This window comes from Molossus molossus, unplaced genomic scaffold, assembly GCF_014108415.1.
Source record: "Molossus molossus isolate mMolMol1 unplaced genomic scaffold, mMolMol1.p scaffold_m16_p_12, whole genome shotgun sequence".
In the NCBI taxonomy this organism is placed as follows: Eukaryota; Metazoa; Chordata; class Mammalia; order Chiroptera; family Molossidae; genus Molossus; species Molossus molossus.
In genome coordinates this window covers 70,967,318-70,984,054 of record NW_023425347.1, presented here as the reverse complement: position 1 = coordinate 70,984,054, position 16,737 = coordinate 70,967,318, and the positions used below count along the sequence as shown (strand labels likewise).

Sequence of the window (16,737 nt, the reverse complement as noted above, 5' to 3'; positions counted from 1 at the left end):
TACCTAGAGGAGTAAACCGTGTAAGGTAGGGAAAGTCAATATTATATAGTAAATGTTATCCTATTACCTAGAGGTTGTCTTGACAAGTATAAAAACGGATGTTGTTCTTAAGCATTCTCTGATTTGACCATCATTATAGTCTTGGAGTGTGTTCAGAATCATTTCTCGAGTTCTCAGTAGCGATCTGTTTCACATGAAAGCACTTTTAAAGCACCTGCATGTGTGCGATCCCAAGCCCAATGCTGTGAACAAGGAATTAAAGGCTTTGCCTTCTAGGAGTTTTCCACTGAAAACATCTTGATGAACACAGAAAACAGTAAAAAAATATTCATGGAGTTTCTTAATGGACAGGATGTGTTTCATATCATTTATTATTCAAGTGTAGGTGTAATTAGAAGTAGGGGTTAAAGGTCAGTTTAATCAGGGAGAAGTTGCCACTAGTACTGTAGAAAGTTCAGTGAAAGGAGACTATGTGGTCTTTGATCTTGTAGGATTTGCAGAAAAATATTCTGTAATGAACTCTAGTGACAGCTTTCCTTTTGCACTAGAGACCCCAGTGACTTCATCTTTGAATCTTTCAAGACTTCTATTAGGTTTCGTGTCTTTCCCATTAGTTAAATAAGTATTTTCCTGAGATGCCATTCCTTATTATATAGTTTAAGTAATACATATGCTAGCATTTGGATTTGTTTCCCCTTTTGTTCTTTCACCTTTTGTTCTCTACCCAGCCCTGAGCAGACTGCACCATCGGCTTACAGGCCACTGAGCATTGTCCTATTGCTGTCATTTTCCCCATCATCCTTGCCTTTTGTATTTTCTGCAGTACCTGTTTGGAACTTTAAAAATGTATTTGAAGCTCAAATCCTTACCTTACTCAATTTACCTGGTCCAGTTGACTTTATTGCATGCTTCACTGTAGAGTTCAAGGTTACTTGATTTTCTCTTCTTTTTTTATCCTCACCCGAGGACATTTTTTTATTTTTTGTTCAGATAGAGCAGGACGGAGAGAGAGGAAGAGAGAGAGAGAGAAACATCGATGTGAAAGGGACACATTGCACGACCCAACCAGGGCTGGGGACCAACTGCAACCGCGGTACATGTCCCTAGCAGGAACCGAACCCGGGTCTCTCTGGACCGCAGGCCGATGCTCTAACCGCTGAGCCAAACCGGCCAGGGTGATTTTCTCTTCTTCATATCAGAATTTCTATGTTCATTCATCCTTTGCTTCAATCTCAGAGAAAAGTATTCATCCTCCTCTTTGAGGCTAATCCCTCTACTTACGTTCTTGATTTCATTCTGTCTCATTTGCCCTTGTTATATACGTTATTTTCTCTTTGTCTTAAACTTCAAATAAAAACAGAACACAATTTCCCTGAATTGTATAACCCATCCAAGCTACTTTGTTATCTCCTTTGCTTCACTAGCAACCTTCTTGAAAAATGGGTCAGCTTCCTTACCTTGTATACATTTCTCATATTATGGTTTGGCTTCTGCACTTAAACTGCCTCAAAACAGTTATCTTCAAGGTCATCAGTAACTTTGTATATTTGTTTATTTTTTTATTGAGGTGCGACTTAAGTACAAATCAGAGGTTCATTCAGCCAATAAATTTTTTACAGGACAAATATACCCATGTGACCACTACTTAGATAAAAATGTAGAACATTTGCCAGGCCCGTTTGTCTCAGTGGATTGAGCGACGTCCCATGGACTAAGAGGTCCTGGTTGGATTCCCAGTAAGGGCACATGCCCCGGTTGTGGGCTCGATTCCCAGTAGTGGGTGTGCAGGAGGCAGCCAATTGATGTTTCTCTCTCACATCAATGTTTCTATCACTCTCTAAAAAATATGTGGAACATTTTCAGTACTCTAGAACCCTCCTCCAAAGGTAACCCTTTCTCAATCTCCATTACCACAGATTAGTTTTGCCTCTTTTCTTTTTTTAATCCTCACCCGAGGACATTTTTCCATTTTTTGTTCAGCGAGAGAGAGAGAGAGAGAGACAGAGAGACAGAGAGATAAACGTTGACGTGAAAGGGACACATTGAGCGGCTGCCACCCGCACGACCAACCAGGGCCGGGGACAAACTGCACCCAAGGTATGTGCCCTCCCCAGGAACCGAACCTGGGTCTCTCTGGACCTTAGGCTGATGCTGTAACTGCTGAGCCAAACCGGCCAGGGCTTTGCCTCTTCTTGAGCTTCTTAAAAATGGAATCATACAGTATTGTACTCTTTTGTGATTAGATTCTTTCATTCAAATCGTGTTTGTGAGATCCATCTATGTTGTTGCTTGTGGAAAAAGTTGGTTATTTTACATTGCTGTGTAATTTTCCATTGTGTGAATACATGATGATGGGTACTAAAATATCTTTTTTTATTATTATTTTTTTAATCCTCACCCGAGGACATTTTTGCATTTTTTGTTCAGACAGAGCGGGGGGGAGAGAGAGGAAGAGAGAGAGAGAGAAACATCGATGTGAAGGGACACATTGAGTGGTTGCCACCCGCACGACCAACCAGGGCCGGGGACAAACTGCAACCGAGGTACGTGCCCTTAGCGGGAACCGAACCTGGGTCTCTGTACTGCAGGCCGACGCTCTAACTGCTGAGCCAAACCGGCCAGGACTCTTTTTTTTTTTTAATCCTCACCTGAGGATATTTTTCCATTTATCTTCAGATAGACTGGGTGCCAGGCGGGGAGAGGGAGAGAGAGAGAAACATTGACGTGAGAGAGGCACATCATCTGGCTGCCTCCCACACAACCCCAATCAGAGCTGGGGACTGAACTGCAACCGAGGTATGTGTCCTTGATCAGAATCAAATCCTCAACTCTGGTCTATGGGCGGACGCTCTAACTGCTGAGCCAAACTGGCCAGGGCACTAAAATGTCTTTTGAAATTAAAAAATAATGCATGGCTACTTGTAAAATGTTTTCATTGTGAAAAAATTATACAGAGAGCTATGTAGCAGTCTCAGGGACCTTTAACTGATTAAATCTCATACTCTTCCCTTAGTCCTCATCTTCTCTGACCTCTGTGAACTATTTGTCACTATTAACCATGTGTTTCTTCTTGATATTTTCTTTTGTCATGATATCCATTCCACTTCTATTTGTCTGACTACTTCCTGTATGTCTTTTTTTTTTTTTTTTTTCTTTTCCTGTCCCCTAAATGTTCCTTGAGGATATGTCCTCTGTCCTTAGCTATTTCCTTAATTGAACTCTTTTTTAGTGCACTTTCTTATTCGTGGCAAGTACTTGGGATGTGGAACAAGGGTCTATGGCCCTCTTTATTTATGGCATTGTGTCACAGAACCTTCTTGTAGAGTGATCTGAGTCTCTAGGCCTGACTTTTTGCTTAGCTGTACATTTCCATGTCTGTGCTTAATGTTTTCATCATAGACTTTCAGCATTTGTGATCTTAACATTTATGATTTTTATGAATTGATAATGTCTTTGAAAGTCCATAACTTGTAATTATTAGGTAAACATTTCAGTTGTGTGTATTAGAGGCTGGATGGATTCCATTCATTCAGGGAGTAAGAGCCTGGCTTATCAGCAAGCATCCACCTCTCACAAATGACTTTGTTCTCCATTTATCATGACATGGAGTAATGTTTGTTTTACTTTATACTATGCTGATATTTAGGAATAAATTCTGAACAGGATGCAGGACTTGGATCTCTAGAAAGTTAGTGGCTTACTGTATCATTAAAATAGAATCTATTACTTTTCATTTGAAATGTGCTTCTCCCTGTGTCTTTTCTTTGTTTTTGTCATCAAACTTGAAATTGTATCCATGGTCTTTGATTTTTCCTTCTCCCTTAATCCCCTTATCCAGGCTTTGCTGATTCTACCTTTATGACATCTTTCAAATATTTATTCTCACTCTCATCACCTTAATTCAGCATTTATAAACTTTTGTCTTGGTTGTTGTAATACCTCAACTGCATTTCTCAGCTTTTAGTCTTTTAACCTCTGTTTTATTTCACATTCTGTTAAAAAAAAAATTAGAACTCATTGCCTACCTGACTTCCAGTGATAAATAAATAAATACATATATTTAAAAAATATATATATGTTTTTATTGATTTTTTTTTAAAGAGAGAGGAAGGGAGAGAGAGATAGAAGCATCGATGTGAGAGAAAAACATCAATCTTTTGCCTCATGCATGCCCCCTACTGGGGATGGAGCCTGCAACCCTGGCATATGCCCTGATTGGGAACAGAACCGGGACCTCTCAGTCCATGGGACAATGCTCAATCCACTGAGCCCTACCTGCCAGGCAGCCTTTAGTATTTTAACTGGTATGTCATGGGCATTCAATAAATATTTATTTATTGCTAGGTACTTTATTTTTCTTTCTTTTTTTTAAAATTAATTTATTTTTGTTACAGATGTTTCTCTTTTTTTTCCCCCATTGACACCCTCCTCCCCATCCCCCCACCTCATACCCAGCTTTGTTGTCCGTGTCCATCGGTTATGCGTACATGCATATAAGTTCTGTGGTTTATCTTGTCCCACCCCCCACCACCCCCTCTTCTGAGGGTTGTCAGTCTGTACCTCACTTCCACGTCTCTGGGTCTACCCAATTTCTCAGACTGTTATGTTCATTATATTCCACAAATAAGTGAGATCATGTGATATTTGTCTTTCTCTGCTTGGCTTGTTTCATTGAGGATATTACTTTCCAGGTCCCTCCATGTCATCTCAAAGGATAAGAGATCTTTCTTTCTTACAGCTGCATAGTACTCCATTTTATATATGTACCACAACTTTTTTATCCATTCGTCTACTGATGGACACTTGGGCTGTTTCCAGATCTTAGCTATTGTAAATAGTGCTGCTATAAAAATGGGGGTACATATATTCTTTCTGATTGGTGTTTCAGGCTTCTTAGGGTATATTCCTGGAAGTGGGATCACTGGATCTTTCTTTCTTTTTTGTTAATCCTCACCCAAGGATATTATTTATTTATTTATTTATTTTTAGATGGCATGGAAGGAAAGGAGGGAGTGAAAGAGAGAGAGAAACATCGATGTGAGCGAGACATATCGATTAGTTGCCTCCTGCATGACCCTGACCAGGGCCGGGGATCGAACCTGCAACCCAGGTATGTGCCCTTGACTAGGAATCAAACCCAAGACCCTTTGGTCCACAAGCTGACACTCTAACTGTTGAGACAAACCAGCCAGGGCCACTTTCACATTTAAAAAGAAAAAATTTTTTTAAAATTGATTTTGAGAGAAAGGAAGAGAGGGAGAGAGAGAGAGAGAGATAGAAATATCGATGAGAGAGAAACACATTGATTGGTTGCCTCCCATACAACCTGGACTGGGGCCGGGATTGAACCTGCAACCTAGGTACGTGCCCTTGACTGGAATCGAACCCTCTACCCTTTGGTTTGCAGGCCGATGCTCTAACCACTGAGCAAAACCAGCCAGGGCAGCCAGGGCCACTTTCATATATTTGTTTTAATTAATCATCTATTTTAAAAGCTCTTTGTTCTCTGCCTCTGCCCATTAAAATTTTACTCAAGCTTCCAGGCCTAACTCAAGTGCCACAGAAACCATTCTGTGCGATTTTTATTTATTTTTATGTGGGATTCTAAGAGGATTCCTTTTGTTTTGTTTTGTTAATTCTTACTAGAGAGAGAGATAAACATCAGTGTGAGGGAGACACATTGACTGCCTGCCTCCCACATGTCTGATCGAGCCTACAACCCAGGTTGTCCCTCGACCAGGAATTAAACCCATGACCCCTCGGCCCTTGGGCTGGCTCTCTAACTGTTGAGCCAAATCAGCCAGGGCCTAAGAGGATCCTTGATTGGGCTTCAGTAGATCTGTGAATCTTCTGAAATTCCAGTTCTCAAAATTCTATGATACAAAAGTGAAAACTTGGGTTCTATGAGATTTAATGAAATAAGGATTAGAAAGCACATAGTAGATAGGTGCTTAATAAATATTCTCATCGCACTTTGTTTGTATAACACATTGTTTTATCCATTCCTAGGTATATAGTAGGTTCTGAAAAAATATTTGCTGAATGAACGGATGAATGAAACAGTGTTTTAGCACTTCTGCCCTTCTGTATATATTTTGTATATTTTATTTCTGCTTTTTTTTTTTAATCCTCACCCAAGGACATTTTTTGATAGTTGGTTCAGATGAGTGGGAGGGAGAGAGAGAGAGAAACATCGACGTGAAAGGGACACATCGAGTAGTTGCCACCCGCACAACCCAACCAGGGCCGGGGACAAACTGCAACTGAGGTACGTGCCCTTAGCGGGAACCGAACCCGGGTGTCTCGGGACCACAGGCTGACACTCTAACTGCTGAGCCAAACTGGCCAGGGCCATTTCTGCTTTTAAGTTGTAAATTATTGAGGGTAGGAACTGTGTCATCTTTTTTTTTTTTTTTTATCCTCACCCAAGGACATTTTTGCATTCATTTTCAGATAGAGGGAGAGGGAGAGAGGGAGGAAGAGAGAGAGAGAAACATTGACATGAGAGAGACACATCGAGTGGCCGCCACCCACACGACCCCAACTGGGGCTGGGGACAAACTGCAACTGAGGTGTGTGCCCTGAGTGGGAACTGAACCCGGGTCTCTCTGGACCGTGGGCTGATGCTCTAACCACTGAGAAAAACCAGCCAGGGCTCATTTTTTTTTCTTTTTACCATAACGCATATTCAAGGTTTTTGCTCACAATAGGTGCTAATAAGTAATTATATATTGAATAGAAAGAAAGTGATTAAAATATTTTGAATTTGGGTAATTGGAGTAATAATGGTACTATGATAGAAATAGATAAGTAAAGGAAATGAGACATTTTTTGAGGATGGAGGAAAACAGTTCAGTTTTAGTTTCTAGAATTCCCTCAGCATCATTGAGAAATTTCAGAATTATTTATATGGAAATCAGCACAATCTCCTTACTTAGTCTTTAGTACTAAATAAAAAGGTAATAAAGAGTGAAGCAGGATGGTCTTAACTTGTGTTTTAGCTAGATTACTCTGGCAATTGTGTGGAGGATAGAATATAGGACATGGTGATTGAGACATGGGCATTTGAGAATTCTTCTGAGTTTTTAATACAGAAAGTTTATTAGCCTCCCTTCCCCCTCTTATCCAGAAGTATATGGGTACGGGCCAGCTCCTAAAAACCTTTTAGCTTGGGAAGATTTGATTTCATCAAGGGTACTGGGAGCAGAGAGTCTGGGATGGTTGAAGCAGCTTGGACAATGTTCCCTGATAAGGGTAGGGCATATCTGTTTACAGAGTTTTCCCATGTTTGTTCTACTGGATGCCCCTTAGCCTAAAGATCAACCTAAAAGCTTTTCCACCAGTTACTGATGATGACCTACAGTCAGGACTATAAGAGGCAGGCAAATACTGCAATCAGTATAGTTCCTTCATTGCTGGTTTTATGGTTCTCTGCTAAATTTGCCACCTAGCTTTGTACTTTCTTGGTGAAATCCCTTTGGTACCTTGGTAATTATTACTTTTCATCAGTAGGTGTTTTTTTTTTTTTATCATTCATATACCTACTTGGGATTCCCAAGGGATTTGCAAATTGGAGTTGTTAGTTCAAGGGCTAGCTAGCCCTGGGGCAAGAGGAAAAATCTTCAAGGGAGAGCAGAGGCTACTATTGGGAGTAAGGACTTACACATAATGCATTGTTACTGAGGCATATTTGACTTTTTTGTTAACATTGTACCTCATTTTAATTCCCAAACACTGTTTCCTTTTCTTAGCGCTACAACCATGTATACAGTGAATGTATAGTAAATAATTTGTGTGAAGAATTGACATCGACCTGAGCCTTCTAATTCCATGTTCATTAGCTAATATTCTATCTTTACCAATTATTGTTTCACCTCTAAAATTTAATTTTGAGCTTGTCACACACTCTGACCTTTACATCGTCATCTTTTTTTTCAGTGCACACTCCTTTTAGAATTTTCTCTCTAAAAATTGTTTCGAGTTCTTTGGAACCTCCAGATCATTGATTTAAAAAAAAAAAGTTTTTATTGATTTCTTTTTTTTTTTAGAGAGAGAGAGGAAGGGAGAGAGGGGTAGAAACATTGATGTGAGAGAGAAAAATCTACTGGCTTCCTCTTGCACGTTCCCTACTGGGGATCGAGCCTGCAACCCAGGCATGTGCCCTGATGGAGAATTGAACTGGGACCTCTCAGTCCATGGGCAATCCACTGAACCACATTGCCTAGGCTGTTGTTTTTTTTTTAACTATTTTTTTTTGTCAATTACCTCTACTTTCCTCCTTATCCATGGGCTATCATAATTTTTCCTGTGCATGTACCTTCAATTTTTTTTCCTCTTTTCACTTCTGTCATACATGCTTGACAAAATTCCAACCATGATTAAACCAATTCTGCCTATTCATCTGTATTTAGGCAGTTGACTATGGCTGGAGAAAAACATGATCATGTTGATATCAAAATTTATGATCATGGACCTCAAGGAATCTGTCAGCAGTGACAGTCATTCGTATGACATTTCCCTGTTCCCTTCACCCTTAAATGGTAGTTTCATTTTTCTCTTCCCTCAAACTTTCAACACTGTCCTTGTCATCTTTACTCTTAGTTGATCTTCTTGCTTCCTGTTTCACCGAGGGGAAAATAAAGATAATCAGAAGAGAACTTTTTTTTTTTTTTTTTTTTATCCTCACCCGAGGATATTTTTCCATTTTTTGTACAGATAGAGTGGGAGAGAGAGAGAGGAAGGGAGAGAGAGAGAGAAACATCGACGTGAAGGGACACATCGAGTGGCTGCCACCCGCACGACCAACCAGGGCCGGGGAGAAACTGCAACCGAAGTACATGCCCTTAGCGGGAATCGAACCCGGGTCTCTCCGAACCGCAGGCCGACGCTTTAACCGCTGAGCCAAACTGGCCAGGGCAGAAGAGAACTTTTTTAACTTGTCATTACAAATCACCCACTCACCTGTATCTGTACCCACATCATTTACCTTCTGTTGGTATGGATATATTCCGACTATCTAGACCTAATCCCTACATCTAATTAAGAATTTTATTCTTATAATTATTTCTTCATATGCTTGATATACTCTTAAATCATTAGTTTTTCTTTTCTGTTGATGATTCTCATCAACATATAAACATGCTATATTTTCCATCTTCAAAAACTTCAAATTTTTTTTTTTTGTGAGTACTCTTGAGATTATAGCAGTGAAGAAAGCAGATTGCAAACTCTGTTTTCATGAAGTTTCTATTCTAGTAGAGAGAATAAGATAAGTGCCCAGCCGGTGTGGCTCAGTGGTTGAAGGTCAACCCATGCACCAAGAGGTTGCTAGTTCGATTCCTGGTCAGGGCACATACTCAGGTTGTGGGCCCAATCCCCAGTGGGGGGCATGTAGGAAGTGGCCAGTCGATGTTCTCTGTCATCGATGTTTCTATCTCTCCCTCTTTCTTTCTCTATAAAATCAATAAAGAAAAAAAAAAGATAGTAAAATATGCAGTATATTATATGGTAATAAATATTTTGAAGAAAATAAAGCAGAGAAGAGGAATATAGAATGATGGGGGATTATGATTTTAAATAGCAGTATCAGGAAAGGCATCTCTTTGGAATGGTATATTTGAATAAAAACCTGAGGGATGTAAGAGGTAGAAGCATTTAGATTATCGGGAGAAGGGCATACTTGGTAGAGGGAATAGGAAGTACCTTGGGCCAGAAGCATACCCCCACCTTTAAATTTTGTTTTTGAGTCTGGCCGTTGTGGCTCAGTGGATTAAGTGTAGTCCTTTGGTCCTGGTTTGATTCCTCTTCAGGGCACATGCCCAGGTTGTGGGCTTGATCTGTGGTAGCAGGTGTGTGGGAGGCAGCCGATGGATGTTTCTCTCTCCCTTCCTCTCTCTCTAAAACGTCAAGAAAAACATATTTAAAAAAATAAAATTTGTTTTTCAGAAACAGCAAGGAGTTTAGTCTGGCTGGAATGAAATAAGAGAAAGAGTAGTAGATGAACTCAAAGGGGAAAGCTGGGGAGAGGAGGGCTGGATTGTGGAGAGTTTCAGGTTGTGAAGGCAATTGTAAGGATTTCAGTTTTTACGTGAAACGAGATAGGAAGCCATTGGAAAGTTTTAAGTAGAGGAAGCACTTGAACTAACTTTTGTTTTGACCTGATCTATTTGGCTATTTTGTTGAGACTGAATGGGTATGTGGAAAGAGAGACCAGTTAAGAGGCTCTTGTAATAATTATGCAGAAGAGCAAGTGATATATAATAATCTTGTCTATGAATGGGAGAATGCTCCTCTTTATAACAAAACTATTTGAAAGAGTTGTTCTTATATTTTGCTTTCATTTTTTCTCCCCTCATTTTTCTTTAACCACTCCAGTCAGGCTTTTGTCTCCCATCATTCCACTGCAACACTTATGTCAAGGTCATCATTGGCCAAACCCAGTGGCCAGTTAGCAGTCTCCATTTCACTTAACCAGTTATGGCATTTGACATGGTTGATCATTCTATTATTGGCTTCTGGGACCTAGGTTTTTCTTCCTATCTCACTCGTACTTTAGAGAGTTGAGTCTTTACTCTGCATTTACAGTCTATTCTTCCTCCTGATGTGATCTCATCAGATTGTATTGCTTTACATTCCATCTGTATGCTGATAATTCCCACACTATTTCTTTAGTCTTGACCTTTCTTTTGCACTCTAGACTCGTATTTTTAGTTGTCTGTGTAACATTTCCATTTGAATAGATAATAAACCTCACAAATTTAACGTGTCTGAAACTGAACTTTTGATTTTTTTTCTTCCCAGTCTGCTTCTTTCCCATGTCCATAAATGGCGCTACCATACATTACTCAGACCAAAACTTGGAAGTTGTCTTTGATTATTTTCTTGGCCTCATATTCCACAGTCAGCCCATCAGGTCTGATTGGTACTACATTCAGATTGCATGAGACTTTTTCCCACTAGCCCCATCACTACCCTAATCTTACCTGTCATCTTTCATCTGGATTACTGTAAAAGTCTGGTTCTATTCGGGTTCCCCACTCCCACCCCACCCCACCTTCCATTATCCTACTGTCCATTGCCCCTTCCCATGGTATTTTGCACATAGCAAGATCAGTCAGTATAAGCTTAAATCAGAGTTTGTTTCCCCTGCACCTCCCACAGTGGCTTTCCGTCATCATTTAGATTAGAATTCAAAGTGCTTGCTTTGTCCTCTAAGATTTTACATGATCTGCCTTTTGGCCTTCTCAAACCTCATTTCCTTCCACTATTCTTGTTTATTGAGTTCTAGTCTCACTGGCTGCCTTGATGGTCTCAAATATTTTTATTGTTGTTAAGCCTCACTTGAGGATATTTTTCCATTGATTTTTATTAAAAAACAATTTTTTCCCCTTTATTGATTTTAGAGAGAGAGGAAGTGAGAGGGAGAGAGATATAGAAACATCAATGAGAGAGAACATCGATTGACTGCCTCCTGCATGCCCCACCCTGGTGATTGGGTCCACAACCTTGGCATGTGTCTTGACTAGGAATCAAACCAGCGACCCCTTGGTACATGGGTCGACACTCAACCACTGAGCCACACTGGCTGGACTTTCCATTGATTTTTAGATAGAGTGGAAGGGAAGAATGGAGAGAGGGAGAGAAACATTGATGTGAGAGAGACACAATGATTGGTTGCCTCATGCACTATCCCAACCGCGGCCAAGGATGGAACCTGCAACACAGGTACGTGCCCTTGACCAGGAATCAAACCCAAGACTCTTTGGTCTGTGGGCCGATGCTCTAACTGCTGAGCAAAACTGGTCAGGGTGATGGTCTCCAAATATAGTAAGTATGCTTCTGCCTGAGGACATTTTAAAAATTATTATTTGAGGATTTCTACAGTTGGTAGTTTTCTTTACCTGAGATGTTCTTTTTCCAGATATATATATATATATGGCTGGTTTCCTTATTTTATTCAGGTCTCTGTTCAGATATCACCTCCTCAAAGATGCCTTCCTTGACCAGTTTTTTTTTTTTTTAATCCTCACCTGAGGACATTTTTCCATATTTTATTCAGATAGAGTAGGAGGGGGAGAGAGAGAGAGAAGCATCGATGTGCAAGAGACACATTTGCCACCCATATGACTCAACCAGGGCCGGGGACAAACTGCAACCAAGGTACGTGCCCTTAGCGGAAACCGAACCCGGCTCTCTCTGGACCGCAGGCCAACGCTCTAACCGCTGAGCCAAACCGGCCAGGGCCCTTGACCAGTTTTTAAAGTAACATTCTAAGTCATTCTTTTTCCCTCTTTTTATTCATCAGTTAGTGTCATGTATTTGTTGTTCATTGTCATTCTTCCACATTAGAATATATGGTTCATGAGGGGAGGAATTTGGGTTTGTTTTTTCCACTGCTGTATCTTTAGTTTCTAGACTTGTATATAGAAGGTTCTAAGTAAATACTTTTTATTTATTTATTTATTTATTTTTTATCCTCACCCGAGGAAATTTTTCCATTTTTTGTACAGACAGAGTGGGAGGGAGAGAGATGAAGAGAGAGAGAGAGGGAAACATCGATGTGAAAGGGACACATCGAGTGGCTGCCACCCGCACGACCAACCAGGGCCGGGGACAAACTGCAACCGAGGTACATGCCCTTAGCGGGAACCGAACCCGGGTCTCTCCGGACCGCAGGCCAACGCTCTAACCACTGAGCCAAACCAGCCAGGGCTCTAAGTAAATACTTTTGAGTGAATGTATAGTGATTGCAGTTGAGTCAACTCTGTGACCTGAGGCAAGTTACTTAAGTTTTCTGAGCCTCAATTATCATATATATAGTAGAGATAATATGATTACCTATTTCATAGGGTTATTGTGAGGATTTAATAAATTAATCCACATAAAACACTTATTATAAAACCTGATACTAAGAAGTGCTCAACAATGGTTAATTATATATGTGTGTGTGTGTGTGTGCATATATATATGTGTGTGTGTGTGTATATTTTAATCTTCACTTGAGGATATTTTTCCATTTATCTTCAGATAGAGTGGGAGGGGGGAAGAGAGAGACATCGATGTGAGAGAGAGACATCGAGACATCGACTGGTTGCCTCCTGCATGACCCCAAGTGGGGTCAGGGACTGAACCGTAACCGAGGTACGTGCCCTTGACCGAAATTCAACCCACAATTCTTTGGTTTGAGGGCTGATGCTCTAACTGCTGAGCCAAACCGGCCAGGGCTGGTTAATTATATATATATATATATATATATATATATATATTTTTTTTTTCTTTATTGACCCTAGAGAGAGAGGAAGGGAGAGGGAGAGAGAGATAGAAACATCAATGAGAGAGAACATCGATTGGCCTCCTCCTGCATGTCCCCCACTGGGGATTGGTCCCATAACCAGGGCATGTGCCCTGTCTGGGAATCGAACCGGCAACCTCTTGGTGCATGGGTGGCCACTTAACCATTGAGCCACACTGGACGGGCTGGTTAATTATATTTTAAAGGTTCATGTACACTGCCTGGCTGGTGTGGCTCAGTGGAATAAGTGTCATCCCATGGACTGAGAGATCCCAGTCTGATTTCTGATCAGGGCACGTGCCCGGGTTTCCTGCTCGATCCCCAGTGGGGGGCATGCAGGAGGAGGCCAATCAATGTTCTCTCTCACATCAATTTTTCTATCTCTCTCTTTCCTCTCTCTAAAAAAGCAATAAAAACATATTAAGAGAAAAAAGATAAATGTACAGAATGTATGAAATTAGAGTTCATATTTTTTTAGTGTCTCATCTACTTTTAGAAAGAAATATAATAGAAAAAGATATAGCTTGACTTTTGGTTTGTGGATGGTATTGGACTGTTCTTTTACTTTGTTCAACTTGAAAAGGAAGCTTTAATTTGTGCATTTTTCCCTGTGGGAGAACTTTATGGGTTTCTTTATTAAGTAACTGGCTTAGAAGATAGCCCCAGGTTTTAGAATGTAATTAAGAACAAAGTCAGGCCAAGGAGACCACATTTTAAAATTCTCTGATATTTTGGTTGTACCAACTTTAATGTAGCAATACTTCCTACTTCCTACCAATGAACCTGAGTAGCAGATTCACAAATCTTTTAACCCTTAATTTGTTGGAGATTAACAAGCCACATAGTTTCTGTGCCTATATTTCAGCAAAGCAGAGGTAACATAATAATGTTAGGTCTTCTAATTTTCATGACTATTTGAGACCTTCAGGCATGTTCTTACAAACAGAGTTTAGAAATAGTATTTTAAAAATATTTAAGTTATTTCAAAGGTGTGATACCAAGATGATTATGTTCAGGTGACTCAGGAACATGTAAGTCCTGCTTTTGACCAATATGAGAAAGGGAAATTTTATTACGGGCTCTAATGCTAGTAGTCTTCTATATTAAAGAATATAGGTGCTGTAACATATATTCAAAAGAACCCAGACTAATGGAGGCTTTAGTATTTTCTGCACGTGTTTACATGGGAGGTTTTGGTGCACCAGGTCTAGAAATAGCTTAATCACCTCTCCCATATTCCATTCACAGGGCCATGCCTAACTGTTAGAGTGCTGGAAAATATCTAGATTATGCCCAGGAGAAAGGCAAATTATGTTTGGTCAGTGTATATGTAGTCTCTACCACAGTGCTCGAACCCCAATATAGTCCTCAGCTTAGAACTATGTAGAGCTCTGGCCGGTTTGGCTCAGCGGTTAGAGCGTCGGCCTACGGTCCAGAGAGACCCGGGTTCGGTTCCCGCTAAGGGCATGTACCTCGGTTGCAGTTTGTCCCCGGCCCTGGTTGGTCGTGCGGGTGGCAGCCACTCGATGTGTCCCTTTCACATCGATGTTTCTCTCTCTCTCTCCCGCTCTATCTGAACAAAAAAATGGAAAAATGTCCTCGGGTGAGGATAAAAAAAAAAAAAAAGAACTATGTAGAAATTCTCTTATTTTGGGTATGGACAGCCTGTTACCATAATTTTCTGTCATTCCTAGTAGGCCCACAGAGTTTTGGGTAATTAGCCATTTTAGATGCACTTAAAGAAGAGCCTTTTCTCAGGAAAGCTAGATTTGGAAAAGCTTGTTTTCTTCTGCCTACAGAGCTCATCTTTGGCAATCTCCACATTCCTTTAGATCTTGGTGTCCAGTGAAAGCTCTCCTTAGGCTTTTTTCGTCCAGCCACGTGGAAGAGGAAAAAAGCCCGAAGGAAGCAAAAGAGATGCCAGAGAGAAAGGTGACTGGATCTTAGCTCTTCTTAATTTAATAGGCTCCTGGAAGGTAATGTGGCCCTAGGGAGCCCGCCTACACGTGTGTTTTGACTTTTAAAATATGGTAAATATACTTAACATTTATAATTGGTAACATTTAGTACTTCAAATGTTGTACAACCATCACCACTGTCTAGTTTCAGAACATTCACAACACTCTAGAAGGAAATCGTGTATCTAGTAAGTAGTTATTCCTCATTTCGTCTTTCCCCCAGTTCCTGACATCCACTAATTTGTTTTCTGTTGCTCTGGACTCTGGACATTTCATATAAATGGAATCATACAATATGTGGCTTTTAATTTCTTTTCTTTTTTTTTTTTTTATCCTCACCTGAGGACATTTTTTGTTCAGATAAACATTGACGTGAAAGGGACACATCGAGTGGTTGCCACCCACATGACCCAACCAGAGCTGGGGACAAACTGCAACCGAGGTCCGTGCCCTTAGTGGGAACTGAACCCGTGTGTCTCTGGACCACAGGCCGATGCTCTAACCGCTGAGCCAAACCGGCCAGGGCTTAATTTATTTTTTTTTAATTTATTTTTTCTGCCCTGGCCAGATTGGCTCAGCGGTTAGAGCATCGGCCTGTGGTCCAGAGAGACCCAGGTTCGGTTCCCGCTAAGGGCACGTACCTCGGTTGCAGCCCTGGTTGGTTGTGCGGGTGGCAGCCACTTGATGTGTCTCTTTCACGTCGATGTTTCTCTCTCTCTCTCTCTCTCTTCCTCTCTCTCCCTCCCACTTTATCTAAATAAAAAATGAAAAAAAAATGTCCTTGGATGAGGATTAAAAAAAAATATATATATTTTTTCTTTATTGATTTTAGAGAGACAGGAAGGGAGAGGAAGAGAGAGATGGAAACATAGATGAGAGAGAACATAGATTGGCAACCTCCTGCATGCCCCCAGTGGGAATTTGACCCACAACCTTGGCATGTGTCCTGACTGGGAATCAAATGGCGACCTGTTGGTGCATGGGTTGATGTTCAACCACTGAGCCATACTGGCCGGTCTATGTGGCTTTTTATATCTAGCATCTTTCACTTAGCATTCTGTTTTAGCATCCAGTTACCCATATTGTAGCATTTATCAGTACTTTATATATTTTTATGGCTAATATTCTATTGCATTTAATTTATCCAGTCATCAGTTGATGGGGTTATTTCTACCTTTTGGTGATTGGTATAGTGCTGCTATGAACATTTGTGTTGTGTACAAATTTTAGTTTGAATACCTGTTCTTCAGTTTTTTGTATGAGTATATATATATATATATATATATATATATATATATATATAAGTGGAATTGATGGATCATATGGTAATTCTATGTTTAAGGTTTTGAGGAACTGCCAAACTGTTTTCAACAATGACTGTACCATTTTAACACTCCCATCAGGAATGTATGAGGGTTCTAGTTTATCCATGACCTTGCTAACATTTGTTATATTCCATTTTTAAAAAAATATTTTTTTATTGATTAT

At 40.3% G+C, this 16,737-nt stretch overlaps 1 protein-coding gene across 3 annotated transcripts in view; it reads left to right on the top strand.

Annotated features, from left to right (window-relative positions):
- Window positions 1–5,074: 5,074 nt before the first annotated feature.
- The window catches only part of MAST2 (microtubule associated serine/threonine kinase 2), a 214,325-nt gene continuing 202,662 nt past the window's right edge, over window positions 5,075–16,737 (top strand). For 2 of the 3 annotated variants that reach the window (XM_036255809.1, XM_036255808.1), the window contains exon 1: window positions 15,095–15,223. In XM_036255809.1, coding sequence (XP_036111702.1) covers window positions 15,209–15,223 — 15 coding nt within the window. In that variant the 5' untranslated portion in view covers window positions 15,095–15,208. Of the gene's footprint in view, window positions 5,111–15,094; window positions 15,224–16,737 lie in introns of those variants that run through there. The other variant, XM_036255807.1, reaches the window with a different exon arrangement.